Consider the following 22,479-nt stretch of genomic DNA (forward strand, 5'->3'; position numbering starts at 1 on the left):
TGTGTCCTCCTCATACCCTGCCCCCATTCTCCCTGGGCCCTGGGAGAACTGAGTGGCAAAAGGAACTGGATTCTCTCCTGTCAGGTGACTGAAGGGCCTGCAGATGAGGTCATTCGACCACGGCCACAGGGGTCCTCACCTGTCTACGAATACACGACTGAGGCTGCTGACTTTGGACTCCAGGTGAGCCTGCTGGGCAGAGCCCCACAGGCACCCAGCTCTCCCCCTGCATCGCCCTGTGTGGGCAACTCACTCATGTCTGTGCAGCCCTGCCGCCCTGCCTCGCTGCCCACTGGGCAGTGCCCACTCAGATGTCCTCTCAGACTCCTCTGTGCCCTTGGGTTCCTCCCTGCGGCTGGCCAGGGCACAGTGGGATGGAGGTGCCTGCAGCTCTTGTGAGCATGCGTGTGGGCGGATGGGGACAGGCCTCGTGTTACTGTGTGTGTGTTTCAGGGGCACAGGTTGTGTGCATACCTGAACCTGTGTAACACACTCATGCTGTCTTTGGGGACAAGGCCCCATGGCTACCTCTGGAGACAAGGACTTGGGGAAGGCATCAGAGGAGCCATGTCTATGAAAGGATTCCTTTTTGTACAATTTGAATTTCTTTTTTTTTTTTTTTTTTTTTTTTGAGACGGAGTCTCGCTCTGTCGCCCAGGCTGGAGTGCAGTGGCCAGATCTCAGCTCACTGCAAGCTCCGCCTCCTGGGTTTATGCCATTCTCCTGCCTCAGCCTCCGGAGTAGCTGGGACTACAGGCGCCCGCCACCTCGCCCGGCTAGTTTTTTGTATTTTTTAGTAGAGACGGGGTTTCACCGGATAAGCCAGGATGGTCTCGATCTCCTGACCTTGTGATCCACCCGTCTCGGCCTCCCAAAGTGCTGGGATTACAGGCTTGAGCCACTGTGCCCGGCCTACAATTTGAATTTCTTATCTCCCTCCGTATGAAACTCTAGTTGCTGTGGGGCTTCCCTGTGGGTGCTGTGGGCTGTAGGCTGGGCCCTGTCAGGAAGCAGGAAGGCCGAGAGTTGCCTTTTCTCTGTGGATGTGCCTGGAGGGACCCGGCTTCCTCTGCACACAGCTGCATGTTGGAGGTTCTGGGCCCCTCTGAAGGGAGGGCTCCTGGTCTGGCACCAGCCTACCTGTGCCCCTCCCTGTCCCTGAGCTGGGGCAGGTGCCTAACTCCCAGCACTTGTGGCTGCAGGAAGACGCTCCCGGCAGGCAAGGTTCCGCTGGGAGACGGAGATCCTGGTGGAAGCGGGATTCAGGGGACTCACGGACATTTTTCAGGATGAGTCGTCCAGAGGTGGGTACAGAAGGAGCTGAGGGTCACAGAGGTGTGTCCGTCCACAAAGGATCCAGCCAGAGAGTTTGAGGTCAGAGCAGGCGGGGGAGGAGCAAAGAGGCTGGCAGTGTGCCCGGTGCCCTGGGGAGGAGGGGTGTTCTTGTCCCCCTTGTCAGGCCTGGGGAAACGCAGGGGCTCCAGAAGGCTAAATCTGGTTCTGACCCTCCCCACTCCTCCCTGGTGTAGAGTTTGATGCATAGCCAAGCTCCCAGCCAGGTAGACCTGGCTGTGCAGACCTCAATTTCCTCCTCTGTACAATGGGGCAGTGCTGGTGTCTGTTGCATATTCAAGTCACGGGGCTGAAAGGGCCAGTCAGCACCCAGGCCATGTAACTATGGAAGGTGCTAGACTCTGCTAGCACCCGGTGATGAGGGGACTCTGCCTCTAAAGCAACTGTTCTTTTTTTTTTTTTTTTTTTCCCTGGATGCCCCAGCAGTCCAAGAGCTCTACAGGACACAGGCCCCATCCTGTCCCAGGTCTGGCAGGTTGCGCCCAATGTCCCGTATTTTCCTTGGCATTGCTCTTCTTCCTTGTCTTGAGCATCAGGTGCCTTGCACACAATTCATACTTCACGTGTTTGTGAAGAATGCACAAAGGAGCTGAAAAGGGAACCTCTGGCCACAGGGAAAGCAGAAGTCGTTCTGCCCTGTTCCTGGTGCCCTGCTGGGCCTGGTGGCGTGGACAGGCTGTGCCTAAGTCCTGGCAGGTTGGGGTGGGGACAAGAGTTCTGGAAGCTTCCAGCTGGCTTCCTCCAGAGCTCAGACACAGCTAGCTGAGCCCACCCGGTGGGTGCCCCACACTGTTCTGTGTTGTCCGGGCTGATGGGAAGGATGGTGGGGTGCCCATCCTCTGGAGACTCAGGTCCCAGCAGGGACGCTTACGGTGGGACTGGCACATGCTCACCATGGCCCTGATGTGCTTCTGCTCCAGTCCATGCAGGAGGCAACAGAGGTGACGCTGAAGACAGAGGTGGAGGCGGGAGCCAGTGGCTACAGTGTCACAGGCGGTGGGGACAAGGGGATCTTTGTCAAGCAAGTGCTGAAGGACTCCTCAGCTGCCAAGCTTTTCAACTTGAGAGAAGGTGCCATGGCAGTTCCATCCCTGGGGTCCCCATTCTCCCCACCAGAATGGGAGGGACCTGGAGGGGGGCATTGAGGGGGATAGGAGCCACACCGGGAGCCTAGGACGACCTCCTCACGTCTCTGCTCAGCTGCTTGAGGCTGGGATCACCCACTGCATCTAGTAAAATGGGGGACCCCATCCACCTTCCCTGTGCCTGAGACACTCGGTGGGGGACTGGTGGGGCAGACTCAGTGGGATCCCCCCTATGCATGCTCCTGGGGCCCTCCTCGCCAGCCAAGGCAAGACAGCAGACCCCATCTCATTCACACACCCGGCCCTGGGGCTGCTCTTTCTTGGTCTAGGGGATCAGCTGCTCAGTGCAACCGTGTTCTTTGACAACATAAAATATGAAGATGCTCTCAAAATCCTTCAGTACTCAGAGCCGTACAGGGTTCAGTTCAAAATCAGACGGCAGCTCCCTGCTCCACAGGATGAAGAGTGGGCCTCCAGCAATGCCCAGCATGGCCCACAGGGCAAGAAGGAGGTGAGACCACCGTGCCTGTGGGGCAGGGCCCCAGCTGGCTTCACTACCCTGCTGGCTGAGCTGGGAGGGGATAGCACTCCCAATCCATCTGTCCCTGGGCCAGGGTCTCAGGCTTCTTGGACTGGTACCAACAGATTCCCTCTCCCTATGTTTCAGGACACGGATGTCGCTGATGGATGCAGAGAGACCCCCACGAAAACTCTGGAAGGAGATGGGGACCAAGAGAGACTCATCTCCAAACCCAGGGTGGGGAGAGGCAGGCAGACCCAGAGGGAGAGGCTCTCTTGGCCAAAATTTCAATCCATAAAGAGCAAGCGGGGGCCGGGACCCCAGAGGTCACACAGCTCGTCAGAGGCCTACGAGCCCAGGGACGCACATGACGTGTCCCCTACAAGCACAGACACAGAGGCCCAGCTCGCAGTGGAGCGCCAAGAGCAGAAGGCAGGGCCGGGCAGCCAGAGGAGGCGGAGGTTCCTCAACCTGAGATTCAGGACAGGCTCGGGACAGGGCCCTTCATCAACAGGAGAGCCAGGCAGGGGGTCCCAGAGAGGGGTGGGCCGTGCTGGGGTCCTGGAAGAGTTGGGGCCCTGGGGTGATAGCCTTGAGGACACTGGGGCTGCCACAGGCAGCAGGAGAGAGGAGAGGGCAGAACAGGATCGAGAAGTGACACAGTTGCCCACAGAGCTGGGTGACCCTAGAGCTTGTGAGGGAACCCCTGAGGAAGGGGGACTCAGGGCAGCCAGGTTCCACAGAAAGACCCTGGAGGGGCAGGCACAGGAGACAGCAGTGGCCCAGGGGAAGCCCAGGGCCCAGCCAACTCCTGGAATGAGCTGGGAGGGTGAAGGTGAGGGACTGCAGAGCCTGGAAATTGGGATCGCCAGACTGTCCTTGAGAGACACAACCGAAGGAGGCACACAGATCGGCCCACCCAAAATTAGGGTGCGAGTACACGATTTAAAGACACCAAAATTCGCATTTTCTACCGAAAAAGAGCCAGAAAGAGAAAGGCGCATTAGTGCCCCACAGCGAGGGAAGAGACAGGACCTGTCCTCAAAAGTGGGTACTGGCCTGAATGTTGAGGAGGTGGAAGGAGCAGGGTGGGAACCAGGCAGGGAACCAGCCACATACGCAGAAGCACAAGAGGGTGAAGGAGATGGAGAAGGACTACAGAGGACAAGGATCACCCAGGAACAGGACAAGGTCGGGGAAGACAGAGAAGGACAGATGAGAATGCCCAAGTTCAAGATACCATCCTTAGGATGGTCGCCAAGCAAGCAGGCAAAGACAGGGAGAGAAAAAGCCACACGAGACACAGAGCACGAAAGGGCAGGAGAGGCCATAGCAACAGCCGACAGAAGAGAACAGGGAGGCACGGAGGCAGGACTAAAAGATAAGGAAGATAGAGACTCAATGACAAACGAAACAAAATTACAATTAACACATGACCAAAAACCCTTGAAAAAGGAACAAATTCTGAAAGAAAAGGATGTGGCCACCAAAGACAGCAAGTTCAAAATGCCCAAGTTCAAGATGCCGTCCTTCGGGATGTCGGCCCCAGGCAAGTCCATCGAGGCCTCGGTGGACATGTCTGTGTCAAAGATGGAGGCTGATGTGAGCCTCCCCTCCATGCAGGGGGAACTCAAGACCACTGACCTCAGCATTCAGCCCCCTTCCGCTGACCTGGAGGTCCAGGCTGTCCAGGTGGATATGAAGCTCCCGGAGGGCCATGTGCCCGAGGGAGCTGGCCTCAAAGGGCACCTGCCCAATGTGGAGATGCCAAGTTTGAAGATGCCCAAAGTGGACCTCAAAGGCCCCCAGGTGGATATCAAGGGCCCCAAGCTGGACCTGAAAGGCCCCAAGGCGGAGGTGACAGCCACCGACGTGGAGGTGTCTCTGCCCAGCCTGGAGGTGGACCACCAGACCCCAGGAGTCAAGCTGGATGGCGTGCGGCTGGAGGGGGACCTGTCCCTGGCTGACAAGGACATGACCGCCAAAGACAGCAAATTCAAAATGCCCAAGTTCAAGATGCCATCGTTCGGGCTGTCCGCCCCAGGCAAGTCCATGGAGGCCTCAGTGGACGTGTCTGTGCCAAAGGTGGAGGCTGACGTGAGCCTCCCATCCATGCAAGGGGACCTCAAGACCACAGACCTCAGCATTCAGCCACCACCCGCCGACCTGGAGGTCCAGGCTGGCCAAGTAGACGTTACGCTCCCGGAGGGCCACGTGCCCGAGGGAGCTGGCTTCAAAGGGCCCCTGCCCAAGGTGCAGATACCCAGTTTGAAGATGCCCAAAGTGGACCTCAAAGGCCCCCAGGTGGATATCAAGGGCCCCAAGCTGGACCTGAAAGGCCCCAAGGTGGAGGTGACGGCCCCCGACATGGAGGTGTCTCTGCCCAGCGTGGAGGTGGACATCCAGGCCCCAGGAGCCAAGCTGGACGGCGCACGACTGGAGGGGGAACTGTCCCTGGCTGACAAGGATGTGACCGCGAAAGACAGCAAGTTCAAAATGCCCAAGTTCAAGATGCCGTCCCGAGGCCAATGCGAGCCTCCCCTCCATGGAGGGGGACTTTGGGGTGTCGGCCCCAGGCAAGTCCATCGAGGCCTCGGTGGATGTGTGTGTGCCAAAGGTGGAGGCCAACGTGAGCCTCCCCTCCATGGAGGGGGACCTCAAGACCACTGACCTCAGCATTCAGCCCCCTTCTGCTGACCTGGAGGTCCAGGCTGTCCAGGTGGACATGACGCTCCCAGAAGGCCACATGCCCGAAGGAGCCGGCCTCAAAGGGCACCTGCCCAAGGTGGAGATGCCAAGTTTGAAGATGCCCAAAGTAGACCTCAAAGGCCCCCAGGTGGATATCAAGGGACCCACGCTGGACCTGAAAGGCCCCAAGGCGGAGGTGACGGCCCCCGACGTGGAGGTGTCTCTTCCCAGCATGGAGGTGGACCACCAGACCCCAGGAGTCAAGCTGGATGGTGTGCGGCTGGAGGGGGACCTGTCCCTGGCCGACAAGGGCGTGACGACCAAAGACAGCAAGTTCAAAATGCCCAAATTCAAGATGCCGTCCTTCGGGGTGTCGGCCCCAGGCAAGTCCATGGAGGCCTCGGTGGACGTGTCTGTGCCGAAGGTGGAGGCCGACGTGAGCCCCCCCTCCATGCAGGGGGACCTCAAGACCACTGACCTCAGCATTGAGCCCCCATCCGCTGAGCTGGAGGTCCAGGCTGTCCAGGTGGACGTGAAGCTCCCTGAGGGCCACGTGCCGGAGGAAGCTGGCCTCAAAGGGCACCTGCCCAAGGTGCAGATGCCCAGTTTCAAGATGCCCAAAGTGGACGTCAAGGGCCCCAAGCTGGACCTAAAAGGCCCCAAGGCGGAGGTGATGACCCCTGACGTGGATGTGTCTCTGCCCAGCGTGGAGGTGGACATCCAGGCCCCAGGAGCCAAGCTGGACGGCACACGGCTGGAGAGGGAACTGTCCCTGGCTGACAAGGATGTGACTGTGAAAGACAGCAAGTTCAAAATGCCCAAGTTCAAGATGCCGTCCTTCGGGGTGTCGGCCCCAGGCAAGTCCATCGAGGCCTCAGTGGACGTGTCTGCGCCGAAGATGGAGGCCGACGTGAGCCTCGTCTCCATGCAGGGGGGTCTCAAGACCACGGACATAAGCATTCAGCCCCCTTCCGCCGACCTGGAAGTCCAGGCTGGCCAAGTGGACATGACGCTCCCAGAGGCCCACGTGCCCGAGGGAGCTGGCGTCAAAGGGCACCTGCCCAAGGTGGAGATGCCCAGTTTCAAGATGCCCAAAGTGGACCTCAAGGGCCCCCATGTGGATATCAAGGGCCCCAAGCTGGACCTGAAAGGCCCCAAGGCAGAGGTGACGGCCCCTGACGTGGAGGTGTCTCTGCCCAGTGTGGAGGTGGATGTCCAGGCCCCAGGAGTCAAACTGGATGGCGCGCGGCTGGAGGGGGACCTATCCCTGGCTGACAAGGACGTGACCGCCAAAGACAGCAAATTCAAAATGCCCAAGTTCAAGATGCCATCGTTCGGGCTGTCCGCCCCAGGCAAGTCCATGGAGGCCTCAGTGGACGTATCTGCGCCGAAGGTGGACTTCAAGACCACAGACATAAGCATTCAGCCCCCTTCCACCGATCTGGAGGTCCAGACTGGCCTAGTGGATGTGAGGCTCCTGCAGGGCCACCTGCCCGAGGGAGCCGGCATCAAAGGGCACCTGCCCAAGGTGGAGATGCCCAAAGTGGACCTCAAGGGCCCCCAGGTGCACATCAAGGGCCCCAAGCTAGACCTGAAGGGCTCCAAGGTGGAGGAGACGGCCCCCGACATGGAGGTGTCTCTGCCCAGCGTGGAGGTTGACGTCCAGGCCCCGGCAGCCAAACTGGATGGCATGGGGATGGAGGGGGACCTGTCCCTGGCCCACAAGGATGTGACCGCCAAAGACAGCAAGTTCAAAATGCCCAAGTTCAAGATGCCGTCCTTCGGGGTGTCGGCCCCAGGCAAGTCCATCGAGGCCTCGGTGGACGTGTCCGTGCCAAAGGTGGAGGCCGACGTGAGCCTCCCCTCCATGCAGGGGGACCTCAAGACCACTGACCTCAGCATTCAGCCCCCTTCCGCTGACCTGGAGGTCCAGGCTGTCCGGGTGGACGTGACGCTCCCAAAAGGCCACGTGCCCGAAGGAGCTGGCCTCAAAGGGCACCTGCCCAAGGTGGAGATGCCCAGTTTGAAGATGGCCAAAGTGGACCTCAAAGGCCCCCAGGTGGATATCAAGGGCCCCACGCTAGACCTGAAAGGCCCCAAGGCGGAGGTGACGGCCCCCGACGTGGAGGTGTCTCTGCCCAGCATGGAGGTGGACATCCAGGCCCCAGGAGCCAAGCTGGACCACACGCGGATGGAGGGGGACCTGTCCGTAGCCGACAAGGACTTGACCGCAAAAGACAGCAAGTTCAAAATGCCCAAGTTCAAGATGCCGTCCTTTGGGGTGTCGGCCCCAGGAAAGTCCATCGAGGCCACGGTGGACGTGTCTGCGCCGAAGGTGGAGGCCGACGTGAGCCTCCCCTCCATGCAGGGTTACCTCAAGACCACTGACCTCAGCATTGAGCCCCCATCCGCTGAGCTGGAGGTCCAGGCTGTCCAGGTGGACGTGAAGCTCCCGGAGGGCCACGTGCCCGAGGGAGCTGGCCTCAAAGGGCACCTGCCCAAGGTGCAGATGCCCAGTTTCAAGATGCCCAAAGTGGACGTCAAGGGCCCCAAGCTGGACCTGAAAGGCCCCAAGGCGGAGGTGATGACCCCTGACGTGGATGTGTCTCTGCCCAGCGTGGAGGTGGACATCCAGGCCCCAGGAGCCAAGCTGGACGGCACACGGCTGGAGGGGGAACTGTCCCTGGCTGACAAGGATGTGACTGCGAAAGACAGCAAGTTCAAAATGCCCAAGTTCAAGATGCCGTCCTTCGGGGTGTCGGCCCCAGGCAAGTCCATCGAGGCCTCGGTGGACGTGTCTGCGCCGAAGGTGGAGGCCGACGTGAGCCTGGTCTCCATGCAGGGGGATCTCAAGACCACAGACATAAGCATTCAGCCCCCTTCCGCCGACCTGGAAGTCCAGGCTGGCCAAGTGGACATGACGCTCCCAGAGGCCCACCTGCCCGAGGGAGCTGGCGTCAAAGGGCACCTGCCCAAGGTGGAGATGCCCAGTTTCAAGATGCCCAAAGTAGACCTGAAGGGCCCCCAGGTGCACATCAAGGGTCCCAAGCTGGACCTGAAAGGCCCCAAGGCGGAGGTGACGGCCCCCGACGTGGGGGTGTCTCTGCCCAGCGTGGAGGTGGACGTCCAGGCCCCAGGAGTCAAGCTGGATGATGCACGACTGGAGGGGGAACTGTCCCTGGCCGACAAGGATGTGTCCACGAAACACAGCAAGTTCAAAATGCCCAAGTTCAAGATGCCATCCTTCGGAGTGTCGGCCCCAGGCAAGTCCATCGAGGCCTCGGTGGACATGTCTGTGCCGAAGGTGGAGGCAGATGTGAGCCTCCCCTCCATGCAGGGGGACCTCGAGACCACAGACCTCAGCATTCAGCCCCCTTCTGCTCACCTGGAGGTCCAGGCTGTCCAGGTGGACGTGACGCTCCCTGAAGGCCATGTGCCCGAGGGAGCTGGCCTCAAAGGGCACCTACCTAAGATGGAGATGCCCAGTTTCAAGATGCCCAAAGTGGACCTCAAAGGCCCCCAGGTGGATATCAAGGGTCCCAAGCTGGACCTGAAAGGCCCCAAGGCAGAGGTGACAGCCCCCGACGTGGAGGTGTCTCTGCCCAGCGTGGAGGTGGATGTCCAGGCCCCAGGAGTCAAACTGGATGGCGCGCGGCTGGAGGGGGACCTATCCCTGGCTGACAAGGACGTGACTGGCAAAGACAGCAAATTCAAAATGCCCAAGTTCAAGATGCCATCGTTCGGGCTGTCCGCCCCAGGCAAGTCCATGGAGGCCTCAGTTGACCTGTCTGCACCGAAGGTGGAGGCCGACGTGAGCCTCCCCTCCATGCAGGGGGACCTCAAGACCACGGACCTCAGCATTCAGCCCCCATCCGCCGACCTGGAAGTCCAGGCTGTACAGGTGGACATGAAGCTCCTGGAGGGCCACTTGCCCGAGGGAGCCGGCGTCAAAGGGCACCTGCCCAAGGTGCAGATGCCCAGTTTGAAGATGCCCAAAGTGGACCTCAAAGGCCCCCAGTGGATATCAAGGGCCCCAAGCTGGACCTGAAAGGCCCCAAGGCGGAGGTGACGGCCCCTGACGTGGAGGTGTCTCTGCCCAGCATGGAGGTGGACATCCAGGCCCCGGAGCCAAGCTGGACCACGCGCGGATGGAGGGGGAACTGACCCTGGCCGACAAGGACTTGACCGCAAAAGACAGCAAGTTCAAAATGCCCAAGTTCAAGATGCCGTCCTTTGGGGTGTCGGCCCCAGGCAAGTCCATCGAGGCCTCGGTGGAGGTGTCTGCGCCGAAGGTGGAGGCCGACGTGAGCCTCGTCTCCATGCAGGGGGATCTCAAGACCACGGACATAAGCATTCAGCCCCCTTCCGCCGACCTGGAAGTCCAGGCTGGCCAAGTGGACATGACGCTCCCAGAGGCCCACGTGCCCGAGGGAGCTGGCGTCAAAGGGCACCTGCCCAAGGTGGAGATGCCCAGTTTCAAGATGCCCAAAGTGGACCTGAAGGGCCCCCAGGTGCACATCAAGGGTCCCAAGCTGGACCTGAAAGGCCCCAAGGCGGAGGTGACGGCCCCCGACGTGGGGGTGTCTCTGCCCAGCGTGGAGGTGGACATCCAGGCCCCAGGAGTCAAGCTGGATGATGCACGACTGGAGGGGGAACTGTCCCTGGCCGACAAGGACGTGTCCACGAAACACAGCAAGTTCAAAATGCCCAAGTTCAAGATGCCATCCTTCGGAGTGTCGGCCCCAGGCAAGTCCATCGAGGCCTCGGTGGACATGTCTGTGCCGAAGGTGGAGGCAGATGTGAGCCTCCCCTCCATGCAGGGGGACCTCGAGACCACAGACCTCAGCATTCAGCCCCCTTCTGCTCACCTGGAGGTCCAGGCTGTCCAGGTGGACGTGACGCTCCCTGAAGGCCATGTGCCCGAGGGAGCTGGCCTCAAAGGGCACCTACCTAAGATGGAGATGCCCAGTTTCAAGATGCCCAAAGTGGACCTCAAAGGCCCCCAGGTGGATATCAAGGGCCCCAAGCTGGACCTGAAAGGCCCCAAGGCAGAGGTGACGGCCCCCGACGTGGAGGTGTCTCTGCCCAGCGTGGAGGTGGATGTCCAGGCCCCAGGAGTCAAACTGGATGGCGCGCGGCTGGAGGGGGACCTATCCCTGGCTGACAAGGACGTGACTGGCAAAGACAGCAAATTCAAAATGCCCAAGTTCAAGATGCCATCGTTCGGGCTGTCCGCCCCAGGCAAGTCCATGGAGGCCTCAGTTGACCTGTCTGCACCGAAGGTGGAGGCCGACGTGAGCCTCCCCTCCATGCAGGGGGACCTCAAGACCACGGACCTCAGCATTCAGCCCCCATCCGCCGACCTGGAAGTCCAGGCTGTACAGGTGGACATGACGCTCCTGGAGGGCCACTTGCCCGAGGGAGCCGGCGTCAAAGGGCACCTGCCCAAGGTGCAGATGCCCAGTTTGAAGATGCCCAAAGTGGACCTCAAAGGCCCCCAGGTGGATATCAAGGGCCCCAAGCTGGACCTGAAAGGCCCCAAGGCGGAGGTGACGGCCCCCGACGTGGAGGTGTCTCTGCCCAGCATGGAGGTGGACATCCAGGCCCCGGGAGCCAAGCTGGACCACGCGCGGATGGAGGGGGACCTGACCGTAGCCGACAAGGACTTGACCGCAAAAGACAGCAAGTTCAAAATGCCCAAGTTCAAGATGCCGTCCTTTGGGGTGTCGGCCCCAGGCAAGTCCATCGAGGCCTCGGTGGAGGTGTCTGCGCCGAAGGTGGAGGCCGACGTGAGCCTCGTCTCCATGCAGGGGGATCTCAAGACCACGGACATAAGCATTCAGCCCCCTTCCGCCGACCTGGAAGTCCAGGCTGGCCAAGTGGACATGACGCTCCCAGAGGCCCACGTGCCCGAGGGAGCTGGCGTCAAAGGGCACCTGCCCAAGGTGGAGATGCCCAGTTTCAAGATGCCCAAAGTGGACCTGAAGGGCCCCCAGGTGCACATCAAGGGTCCCAAGCTGGACCTGAAAGGCCCCAAGGCGGAGGTGACGGCCCCCGACGTGGGGGTGTCTCTGCCCAGCGTGGAGGTGGACATCCAGGCCCCAGGAGTCAAGCTGGATGATGCACGACTGGAGGGGGAACTGTCCCTGGCCGACAAGGACGTGTCCACGAAACACAGCAAGTTCAAAATGCCCAAGTTCAAGATGCCATCCTTTGGAGTGTCGGCCCCAGGCAAGTCCATCGAGGCCTCGGTGGACATGTCTGTGCCGAAGGTGGAGGCAGATGTGAGCCTCCCCTCCATGCAGGGGGACCTCGAGACCACAGACCTCAGCATTCAGCCCCCTTCTGCTCACCTGGAGGTCCAGGCTGTCCAGGTGGACGTGACGCTCCCTGAAGGCCATGTGCCCGAGGGAGCTGGCCTCAAAGGGCACCTACCTAAGATGGAGATGCCCAGTTTCAAGATGCCCAAAGTGGACCTCAAAGGCCCCCAGGTGGATATCAAGGGCCCCAAGCTGGACCTGAAAGGCCCCAAGGCAGAGGTGACGGCCCCCGACGTGGAGGTGTCTCTGCCCAGCGTGGAGGTGGATGTCCAGGCCCCAGGAGTCAAACTGGATGGCGCGCGGCTGGAGGGGGACCTATCCCTGGCTGACAAGGACGTGACCGGCAAAGACAGCAAATTCAAAATGCCCAAGTTCAAGATGCCATCGTTCGGGCTGTCCGCCCCAGGCAAGTCCATGGAGGCCTCAGTGGACCTGTCTGCGCCAAAGGTGGAGGCCGACGTGAGCCTCCCCTCCATGCAGGGGGACCTCAAGACCACGGACCTCAGCATTCAGCCCCCATCCGCCGACCTGGAAGTCCAGGCTGTACAGGTGGACATGACGCTCCTGGAGGGCCACTTGCCCGAGGGAGCCGGCGTCAAAGGGCACCTGCCCAAGGTGCAGATGCCCAGTTTGAAGATGCCCAAAGTGGACCTCAAAGGCCCCCAGGTGGATATCAAGGGCCCCAAGCTGGACCTGAAAGGCCCCAAGGCGGAGGTGACGGCCCCCGACGTGGAGGTGTCTCTGCCCAGCATGGAGGTGGACATCCAGGCCCCGGGAGCCAAGCTGGACCACACGTGGATGGAGGGGGACCTGACCGTAGCCGACAAGGACTTGGCCGCAAAAGACAGCAAGTTCAAAATGCCCAAGTTCAAGATGCCGTCCTTTGGGGTGTCGGCCCCAGGCAAGTCCATCGAGGCCACGGTGAACGTGTCTGCGCCGAAGGTGGAGGCCGACGTGAGCCTCCCCTCCATGCAGGGGGACCTCAAGACCACTGACCTCAGCATTGAGCCCCCATCCGCTGAGCTGGAGGTCCAGGCTGTCCAGGTGGACGTGAAGCTCCCGGAGGGCCACGTGCCCGAGGGAGCTGGCCTCAAAGGGCGCCTGCCCAAGGTGCAGATGCCCAGTTTCAAGATGCCCAAAGTGGACGTCAAGGGCCCCAAGCTGGACCTGAAAGGCCCCAAGGCGGAGGTGATGACCCCTGACGTGGATGTGTCTCTGCCCAGCGTGGAGGTGGACATCCAGGCCCCAGGAGCCAAGCTGGACGGCACACGGCTGGAGGGGGAACTGTCCCTGGCTGACAAGGATGTGACTGCGAAAGACAGCAAGTTCAAAATGCCCAAGTTCAAGATGCCGTCCTTTGGGGTGTCGGCCCCAGGCAAGTCCATCGAGGCCTCGGTGGACGTGTCTGCGCCGAAGGTGGAGGCCGACGTGAGCCTCGTCTCCATGCAGGGGGATCTCAAGACCACGGACATAAGCATTCAGCCCCCTTCCGCCGACCTGGAAGTCCAGGCTGGCCAAGTGGACATGACGCTCCCAGAGGCCCACCTGCCCGAGGGAGCTGGCGTCAAAGGGCACCTGCCCAAGGTGGAGATGCCCAGTTTCAAGATGCCCAAAGTGGACCTGAAGGGCCCCCAGGTGCACATCAAGGGTCCCAAGCTGGACCTGAAAGGCCCCAAGGCGGAGGTGACGGCCCCCGACGTGGGGGTGTCTCTGCCCAGCGTGGAGGTGGACGTCCAGGCCCCAGGAGTCAAGCTGGATGATGCACGACTGGAGGGGGAACTGTCCCTGGCCGACAAGGACGTGTCCACGAAACACAGCAAGTTCAAAATGCCCAAGTTCAAGATGCCATCCTTCGGAGTGTCGGCCCCAGGCAAGTCCATCGAGGCCTCGGTGGACATGTCTGTGCCGAAGGTGGAGGCAGATGTGAGCCTCCCCTCCATGCAGGGGGACCTCGAGACCACAGACCTCAGCATTCAGCCCCCTTCTGCTCACCTGGAGGTCCAGGCTGTCCAGGTGGACGTGACGCTCCCTGAAGGCCATGTGCCCGAGGGAGCTGGCCTCAAAGGGCACCTACCTAAGATGGAGATGCCCAGTTTCAAGATGCCCAAAGTGGACCTCAAAGGCCCCCAGGTGGATATCAAGGGCCCCAAGCTGGACTTGAAAGGCCCCAAGGCAGAGGTGACGGCCCCTGACGTGGAGGTGTCTCTGCCCAGCGTGGAGGTGGATGTCCAGGCCCCAGGAGTCAAACTGGATGGCGCGCGGCTGGAGGGGGACCTATCCCTGGCTGACAAGGACGTGACCGCCAAAGACAGCAAATTCAAAATGCCCAAGTTCAAGATGCCATCCCTTGGGGTGTCAGCCCCAGGCAAGTCCATGGAGGCCTCAGTTGACCTGTCTGCACCGAAGGTGGAGGCCGACGTGAACCTCCCCTCCATGCAGGGGGACCTCAAGACCACTGACTTCAGCATTCAGCCCCCTTCCGCCGAGCTGGAGGTCCAGGCTGTCCAGGTGGATGTGAAGCTCCCTGAGGGCCACGTGCCCGAGGGAGCTGGCCTCAAAGGGCACCTGCCGAAGGTACAGATGCCCAGTTTGAAGTTGCCCAAAGTGGACCTCAAAGGCCCCCAGGTGGATATCAAGGGCCCCAAGCTGGACCTGAAAGGCCCCAAGGCCGAGGTGATGGCTCCCGACGTGGAGGTGTCTCTGCCCAGTGTGGAGGTGGACGTCCAGGTCCCGGGAGCCAAGCTGGACCGCACACGGATGGAGGAGGAACTGTCCGTAGCTGACAAGGACTTGACAACCAAAGACAGCAAGTTCAAAATGCCCAAGTTCAAGATGCCATCCTTCGGGGTGTCGGCCCCAGGCAAGTCCATCGAGGCCTCGATGGACGTGTCTACACCAAAGGTGGAGTCCGAACTGAGCCTCCCCTCCATTCAGGGTGACCTCAAGACCACTGACCTCAGCATTGAGCCCCCTTCCACTGAGCTGGAGGTCCAGGCTGTCCAGGTGGACATGACACTCCCGGAGGGCCACCTGCCCGAGGGAGCCAGCCTCAAAGGGCACCTGCCCAGGGTGCAGATGCCCAGTTTTGAGATGCCCAAGGTGGACCTCAAGGGCCCCAAGCTGGACCTGAAAGGCCCCAAGGCAGAAGTGATGACCCCCGACATGGATGTGTCTCTGCCCAGCGTGGAGGTGGACATCCAGGCCCCAGGAGCCAAGCTGGACGGCGCACGGCTGGAGGGGGAACTGTCCCTGGCTGACAAGGATGTGACCTCGAAAGACAGCAAGTTCAAAATGCCCAAGTTCAAGATGCCGTCCTTTGGGGTGTCGACACCAGGCAAGTCAATTGAGGCCTCAGTGGACATGTCTGTGTCAAAGGTGGAGGCCAACGTGAGCCTCCCCTCCATGCAGGGGGACCTCAAGACCACTGACTTCAGCATTCAGCCCCCTTCGGCCGAGCTGGAGGTCCAGGCTGTCCAGGTGGACATGAAGCTCCCTGAGGGTCATGTGCCTGATGGAGCCAGCCTCAAAGGGCACCTGCCCAAGGTGCAGATGCCCAGTTTGAAGATGCCCAAAGTGGACCTCAAAGGCCCCCAAGTGGATATCAAGGGCTCCAAGCTGGACCTGAAGGGCCCCAAGGTGCAGGTGACGGCCCCCGACATGGAGATGTCCCGGCCCAGCATGGAGGTGGAAATGCAGGCTCCAGGAGCCAAGCTGGATGATGCCCAGCTGGAGGGGGAACTGTCCCTGGCTGACAAGGACGTGACCACCAAACACAGCAAGTTCAAAATGCCCAAGTTCAAGATGCCATCCTTCGGGGTGTCAGCCCCAGGCAAGTCCATCGAGGCCTCGGTGGACGTGTGTGTGCCGAAGGTGGAGGCCGACATGAGCCTCCCCTCCATGCAGGGGGACCTCAAGACCACGGACCTCAGCATTCAGCCCCCATCCACCGACCTGGAAGTCCAGGCTGTCCAGGTGGACATGACGCTCCCGGAGGGCCACTTGCCTGAGGGAGCCGGCGTCAAAGGGCACCTGCCCAAGGTGCAGATGCCCAGTTTGAAGATGCCCAAAGTGGACCTCAAAGGCCCCCAGGTGGATATCAAGGGCCCCAAGCTGGACCTGAAAGGCCCCAAGGCAGAGGTGACGGCCCCTGACGTGGAGGTGTCTCTGCCCAGTGTGGAGGTGGATGTCCAGGCCCCAGGAGTCAAACTGGATGGCGCGCGGCTGGAGGGGGACCTATCCCTGGCTGACAAGGACGTGACCGCCAAAGACAGCAAATTCAAAATGCCCAAGTTCAAGATGCCATCGTTCGGGCTGTCCGCCCCAGGCAAGTCCATGGAGGCCTCGGTGGACGTGTCTGTGCCGAAGGTGGAAGCCGACGTGAGCCTCCCCTCCATGCAGGGGGACCTCAAGACCACTGACTTCAGCATTCAGCCCTCTTCCGCTGAGCTGGAGGTCCAGGCTGTCCAGGTGGACGTGAAGCTCCCGGAGGGTCATGTGCCCGAGGGAGCCAGCCTCAAAGGGCACCTGCCCAAGGTGCAGATGCCCAGTTTCAAGATGCCCAAAGTAGACCTCAAGGGCCCCAAGCTAGACCTGAAAAGCCCCAAGGCGGAAGTGATGACCCCCGACGTGGATGTGTCTCTGCCCAGTGTGGAGGTGGACATCCAGGCCCCGGGAGCCAAGCTGGACGGTGCACGGCTAGAGGGGGACCTGTCCCTGGCTGACAAGGATGTGACCGTGAAAGACAGCAAGTTCAAAATGCCCAAGTTCAAGATGCCATCCTTCGGGGTGTCAGCCCCAGGCAAGTCCATCGAGGCCTCAGTGGACGTGTGTGTGCCGAAGGTGGAGGCCGACATGAGCCTCCCATCCATGCAGGGGGACCTCAAGACCACGGACCTCAGCATTCAGCCCCCATCCACCGACCTGGAAGTCCAGGCTGTCCAGGTGGACATGACGCTCCCGGAGGGCCACTTGCCTGAGGGAGCCGGCGTCAAAGGGCACCTGCCCAAGGTGCAGATGCCCAGTTTGAAGATGCCCAAAGTGGACCTCAAAGGCCCCCAGGTGGATATCAAGGGCCCCAAGCTGGACCTGAAAGGCCCCAAGGCAGAGGTGACGGCCCCTGACGTGGAGGTGTCTCTGCCCAGTGTGGAGGTGGATGTCCAGGCCCCAGGAGTCAAACTGGATGGCGCGCGGCTGGAGGGGGACCTATCCCTGGCTGACAAGGACGTGACCGCCAAAGACAGCAAATTCAAAATGCCCAAGTTCAAGATGCCATCGTTCGGGCTGTCCGCCCCAGGCAAGTCCATGGAGGCCTCGGTGGACGTGTCTGTGCCGAAGGTGGAAGCCGACGTGAGCCTCCCCTCCATGCAGGGGGACCTCAAGACCACTGACTTCAGCATTCAGCCCTCTTCCGCTGAGCTGGAGGTCCAGGCTGTCCAGGTGGACGTGAAGCTCCCGGAGGGTCATGTGCCCGAGGGAGCCAGCCTCAAAGGGCACCTGCCCAAGGTGCAGATGCCCAGTTTCAAGATGCCCAAAGTAGACCTCAAGGGCCCCAAGCTAGACCTGAAAAGCCCCAAGGCGGAAGTGATGACCCCCGACGTGGATGTGTCTCTGCCCAGTGTGGAGGTGGACATCCAGGCCCCGGGAGCCAAGCTGGACGGTGCACGGCTAGAGGGGGACCTGTCCCTGGCTGACAAGGATGTGACCGTGAAAGACAGCAAGTTCAAAATGCCCAAGTTTAAGATGCCGTCCTTTGGGGTGTCGGCCCCAGGCAAGTCCATCGAGCCCTTGGTGGACATGTCCGTGCCAAAGCTGGAGGCCGACGTGAGCCTGCCTTCCATGCAGGGTGACCTCAAGACCACTGACCTCAGCATTCAGTCCCCTTCCGCCGAGCTGGAGGTACAGGCTGTCCAGGTGGACATGAAGCTCCCTGAGGGCCACATGCCCGAGGGAGCCAGCCTCAAAGGGCACCTGCCCAAGGTGCAGATGCCCAGTTTCAAGATGCCCAAGGTAGACCTCAAGGGCCCCCAGGTGGATGTCAAGGGCCCCAAGTTGGACCTGAAAGGCCCTAAGGCAGAGGTGACGGTCCCCGACGTGGAGGTGTCTCTGCCCAGCACGGAGGTGGACATCCAGGCCCCAGGAGCGATGTTTCACGGCGCGGGGCTAGAGGGGGACCTGTCCCTGGTCCATGAGGATTTAGCTGCAAAAGACAGCAAGTTTCAAGTGCAAAAACTGAGCACGTCTGGTGCTGAATGGTCGTCAAAGAAAATTTCCATGTCATCCTCTGAAATCAAAGGAAATGTTACATTCCGTGAGACGACTTCAGCATTTCCCATTGTGGAGTCTGTTGTTCGTGAAGGTGATCTTCATGATCCATCACGCGACAGTAACCTGGGGCTTGCTGTTGGAGAAGCTGGAGTGGATTCGAAGTTTAAGAAACTGCATTTTAAAATGCCCAAAGTTTCATTTTCTTCTGCCAAAACTGCTAAAGATAGTTTAGTCTCAGGTGCAGAATCTAGCGTAGGTCTTTCCACGATTCCCTTATCATCTTCAGAATCCTCAAGTTGTGAATTACAGCAGGTTTCGGGTGGTTCAGAGCCATCCATGCAGATGCCTGAGGTTGGTTTGACTGGGTTTCCATCATCCCGGATTGATCTCACTGGTCCTCACTTTGAATCTTCTATTCTCTCTCCCTGTGAGGGTGTTACACTTACAAAATACCAGGTGACCGTTCCCAGAGCTGCCTTGGCCCCTGAGCTTGCTCTGGAAATTCCTTCTGGGTCTCAGGCTGAGTTTCCTCTTCCCAAAACAGAGTGCTCTGCTGACCTGCAACCTCCAGAGGGAGTTCCAATATCTGAAACGGAGAGTCACTCTGGTCCACTGAATTCCATGATTCCTGTTTCTCTTGGTCAGGTGTCTTTTCCTAAATTCTATAAACCAAAGTTTGTGTTTTCAGTTCCCCAAATGTCAGTTCCTGAGGGAGACTTACATGCAGCAGCGGGTGCCCCAGTCATGTCTCCTCTTAGCCCTGGAGAGGGAGTGCAGTGCCCCTTGCCAAGCACCCATCTGCCATCCCCAGGCACCTCTGTGTCCCAGGGCCCGGAAGAGCTTGTGGCCTCCTTGCAGACATCAGTAGCGGTCCCCGGAGAAGCCCCTTCTGAAGATACTGACCACGAAGGGAAAGGGAGTCCCTTCAAAATGCCTAAGATTAAGCTTCCATCATTTAGGTGGTCCCCGAAGAAGGAAGCAGGGCCAAAGGTGGACCCAGAATGCAGCGTGGAGGACTCAAAACTCAGCCTGGTTTTAGACAAGGATGAAGTGGCCCCGAAGTCTGCCATGCACATAGATCTGCCTCCTGAGAGGGATGGAGAGAAGGAAAGGAGCACAAAGCCTGGCTTCGCCATGCCAAAACTTGCACTACCCAAAATGAAGGCTTCTAAGAGTGGGGTCAGCCTGCCACAGATAGACATGGATCCTTCTCTTTCTAGTGTCACAGCAGGGGGTAGCTTTCAAGACACAGAAAAGGCCAGCACTGATGGTGGTGGGGGAGGACTTGGTGCAACAGCAAGTGCCACAGAAGGTGAGGATGTGAACCTCCCCTGTCCACAGGTCCGCATTCCCAGTTTGGGCTTTGCCAAACCTGATCTCAGATCCTCCAAGGCCAAGGGGCAAGTGAGCCAGTCTGAAGCTGACCTGCCTCTTCCCAAACATGGTCTGTCTACCGAAGGTGACAGCAAAGGATGTGGGCTCAGCGATGTCCCAGCAAGCCAGCCTTGTGGGGAGGGGATAGCTCCCACACCTGAAGACCCCCTCCAGCCATCCTGTAGAAAACCAGATGCTGAAGTCCCCACAGTGGAAAGCCCAGAGGAGGAAGCCACGACCAGGGACTCGCAGGAAAGCTGGTTTAAAATGCCCAAGTTCCGCATGCCCAGCCTTAGGCGCTCTTCCAGGGACAGAGGCGGGGCTGGAAAGCTGGAAGTGGCTCAGACACAGGCACCGGCAGCAACAGGGGATGAAGCAGCAGCTAGAATCAAAGAGTTCCTTGTTTCTGGGTCAAACATGGAGGCAAGTATGTCCCTACAGCTCCCAGAAGCAGATGCAGAAGTGACAGCTTCTGAGAGCAAATCATCCACAGATGTTCTAAGGTGTGATCTTGACAGCACAGGCTTGAAGCTGCACCTTTCCACTGCTGGGATGACCGGGGATGAGCTTTCCACTTCTGAGGTCAGGATCCATCCAACCAAAGGACCTCTCCCTTTTCAGATGCCTGGCATGAGGCTTCCAGAAACCCAGGTTCTTCCAGGAGAAATACATGAGACTCCTCTTTCCAAGCCAGGACATGACCTTGCCAGCATGGAGGATAAAACAGAGACATGGTCATCCCCGCCTGAAGGTCCACTTAAACTGAAAGCTTCAAGTACTGATATGCCATCCCACGTTTCTGTGGTTAATATGGATCAACTGTGGGAAGATTCTGTACTAACTGTCAAATTCCCCAAATTAAAGGTACCGAGGTTCTCCTTCCCTGCCCCCAGCTCAGAGGATGACGTGTTCATCCCCACTGTGAGGGAAGTGCAGTGTCCAGAGGCAAATATTGACATAGCCCTTTGTAAGGAAAGTCCAGGGCTCTGGGGAGCCAGCATCCTGAAGGCAGGTGCTGGGGTCCCCAGGGAGCAGCCTGTGGAGCTTAACCTGCCTTTGGAAGCTTCCCCAATTTCAAAGGTTAGAGTGCATATTCAGGGTGCTCAGGTTGAAAGTCAAGAAGTCACTATACACAGCATAGTGACACCAGAGTTTGTAGATCTCTCAGCACCCAGGGCTTTTTCCACTCAGATTGTGCGGGAATCAGAGATCCCTGCATCAGAGATTCAAACACCTTCATATGGATTTTCCTTATTAAAGGTGAAAATCCCAGAGCCCCGCACGCAGGCTACAGTGTACACAACAGTGACTCAGCACTCTAGGACTCAGGAGGGTGCAGAAGAGGCTCCCACACAAGCTGCCCCAGGAGCAGACTCCATTTCTGGAGATCTCCAGCCTGACACTGGAGAACCATTTGAGATGATCTCTTCCAGCGTCAATGTACTGGGACAGCAAACACTCACATTTGAACTTCCTTCTGGCCATCAGCTTGCAGACAGCTGTTCAGATGAGGAGCCAGCAGAAATTCTTGAGTTTCCCCCTGATGATAGCCAAGAGGCAACCACACCACTGGTGGATGAAGGCAGGGCTCCAAAAGAGAAACCAGAAAGTAAAAAATCTGGTCTGCTCTGGTTTTGGCTTCCAAATATTGGGTTTTCCTCTTCTGTTGATGAGACAGGTGTCGATTCCAAAAATGACATCCAGAGATCTGCTCCTATTCAAACACAGCCTGAGGCACGACCAGAGGCAGAACTGCCTAAAAAACAGGAGAAGGCAGGCTGGTTCCGATTTCCCAAATTAGGGTTCTCCTCATCTCCTACCAAGAAAAGCAAAAGCACCGAAGATGAGGCAGAGCTGGAAGAACAAAAACTTCAAGAAGAAACAATCACCTTTTTTGATGCCCAAGAAAGTTTCTCCCCTGAAGAGAAGGAAGAGGGTGAACTGGTCGGGCCTGTGAGCACTGGGCTGGACTCCGGAGTGACAGTGACATCTGCGGCAAGAACAGAGTTAATCCTGCTAGAGCAGAACAAAAAAGCTGATGATGTAGGCAAAGGCTCAGTCCTGTGACCAAATGAAGGCTGAGAGCTATGGCTCATCAGCATAAGAGAGATGCAAAAACTAAGTTGGAAAGTAAAGGCTACACACACATATGGAGCACCCCATCCCACAGCACATTACATCCACCTCACTTCACAGAACTGAGAACAGAGCAGAAATGACCAGAACACCTTTGTCACCATCACACTGCCCTCCTAAAATGGAACCAAAGCTTTGGATGCAAAGAAGGCACCCTGACTTCCCACAAGACACCAGAATTCACACGGTACTCAGAGGCATTGCTGGGAAAGTTTGTTGGTCTTTATTAGAAAAAGTTCAAGAGACCTGTCCATAATACCCAACAGAACATGAGTGTTTCTTTGAGGAAAGGGTTCTAATGTCTGTGGTGTATGAGTAGTTTTTGGTATAACTTCTTTCCTGCTGCTGCTGCTTCCTGGCAAACATAGTTTTCCTATTTCAGGCAGAGTGCGGTATATTCCAGGAGACGCTGTTTCCTTCTCTCTTAGCTTACTTCTTTGTTGAATTCTCACTAATGGCAAGCTTCAAGATGTTTTGTGTGACAATACACACGTGCTAGGCAGAAGGGTGATGGCGTCCAGTGGCTGGCAGCTGGGCCAGCAGAAGCCAGGACATCTGTGAGTTGTCATTCTCATCTATCCATGTCCACTTGCTTGCCAGCATCCACCAGTGCCTTGCCAGCGTGCACGGTCCCACACTGTGGCCCCTGAGTCTCCTAATGTACATGCTGCAGCCAGAATGCAGATGGAGCTGGCTTGGCTGTTCCCTGGATGGGCAATAAAGAAAGTGCTGCATCCCA

At 58.8% G+C, this 22,479-nt stretch overlaps 1 protein-coding gene and 1 long non-coding RNA gene across 2 annotated transcripts in view; one reads left to right on the top strand and one right to left on the bottom strand.

The window, feature by feature from the left end:
• The window catches only part of AHNAK2 (AHNAK nucleoprotein 2), a 43,550-nt gene extending 21,071 nt beyond the window's left edge, over positions 1-22,479 (top strand). The window contains 12 exon segments of the mRNA XM_050797006.1: positions 85-183; positions 1,203-1,304; positions 2,274-2,424; positions 2,768-2,949; positions 3,106-5,477; positions 5,515-5,884; positions 6,359-7,039; positions 7,487-9,662; positions 9,665-9,769; positions 9,772-12,722; positions 13,197-14,693; positions 15,168-22,479. Of these exon segments, the coding sequence (XP_050652963.1) occupies positions 85-183; positions 1,203-1,304; positions 2,274-2,424; positions 2,768-2,949; positions 3,106-5,477; positions 5,515-5,884; positions 6,359-7,039; positions 7,487-9,662; positions 9,665-9,769; positions 9,772-12,722; positions 13,197-14,693; positions 15,168-21,686 (17,205 nt within the window). The 3' untranslated portion in view covers positions 21,687-22,479.
• LOC126958644 (uncharacterized) lies at positions 6,643-12,760 on the bottom strand. The gene is made up of 3 exons (XR_007727246.1): positions 12,660-12,760; positions 7,196-7,237; positions 6,643-6,748 (listed from the first exon to the last, which is right to left on the bottom strand). It is a non-coding gene; the product is annotated as an uncharacterized LOC126958644 (long non-coding RNA).

Source organism: Macaca thibetana, chromosome 7 (assembly GCF_024542745.1).
Source record: "Macaca thibetana thibetana isolate TM-01 chromosome 7, ASM2454274v1, whole genome shotgun sequence".
Taxonomy (NCBI): Eukaryota; Metazoa; Chordata; class Mammalia; order Primates; family Cercopithecidae; genus Macaca; species Macaca thibetana.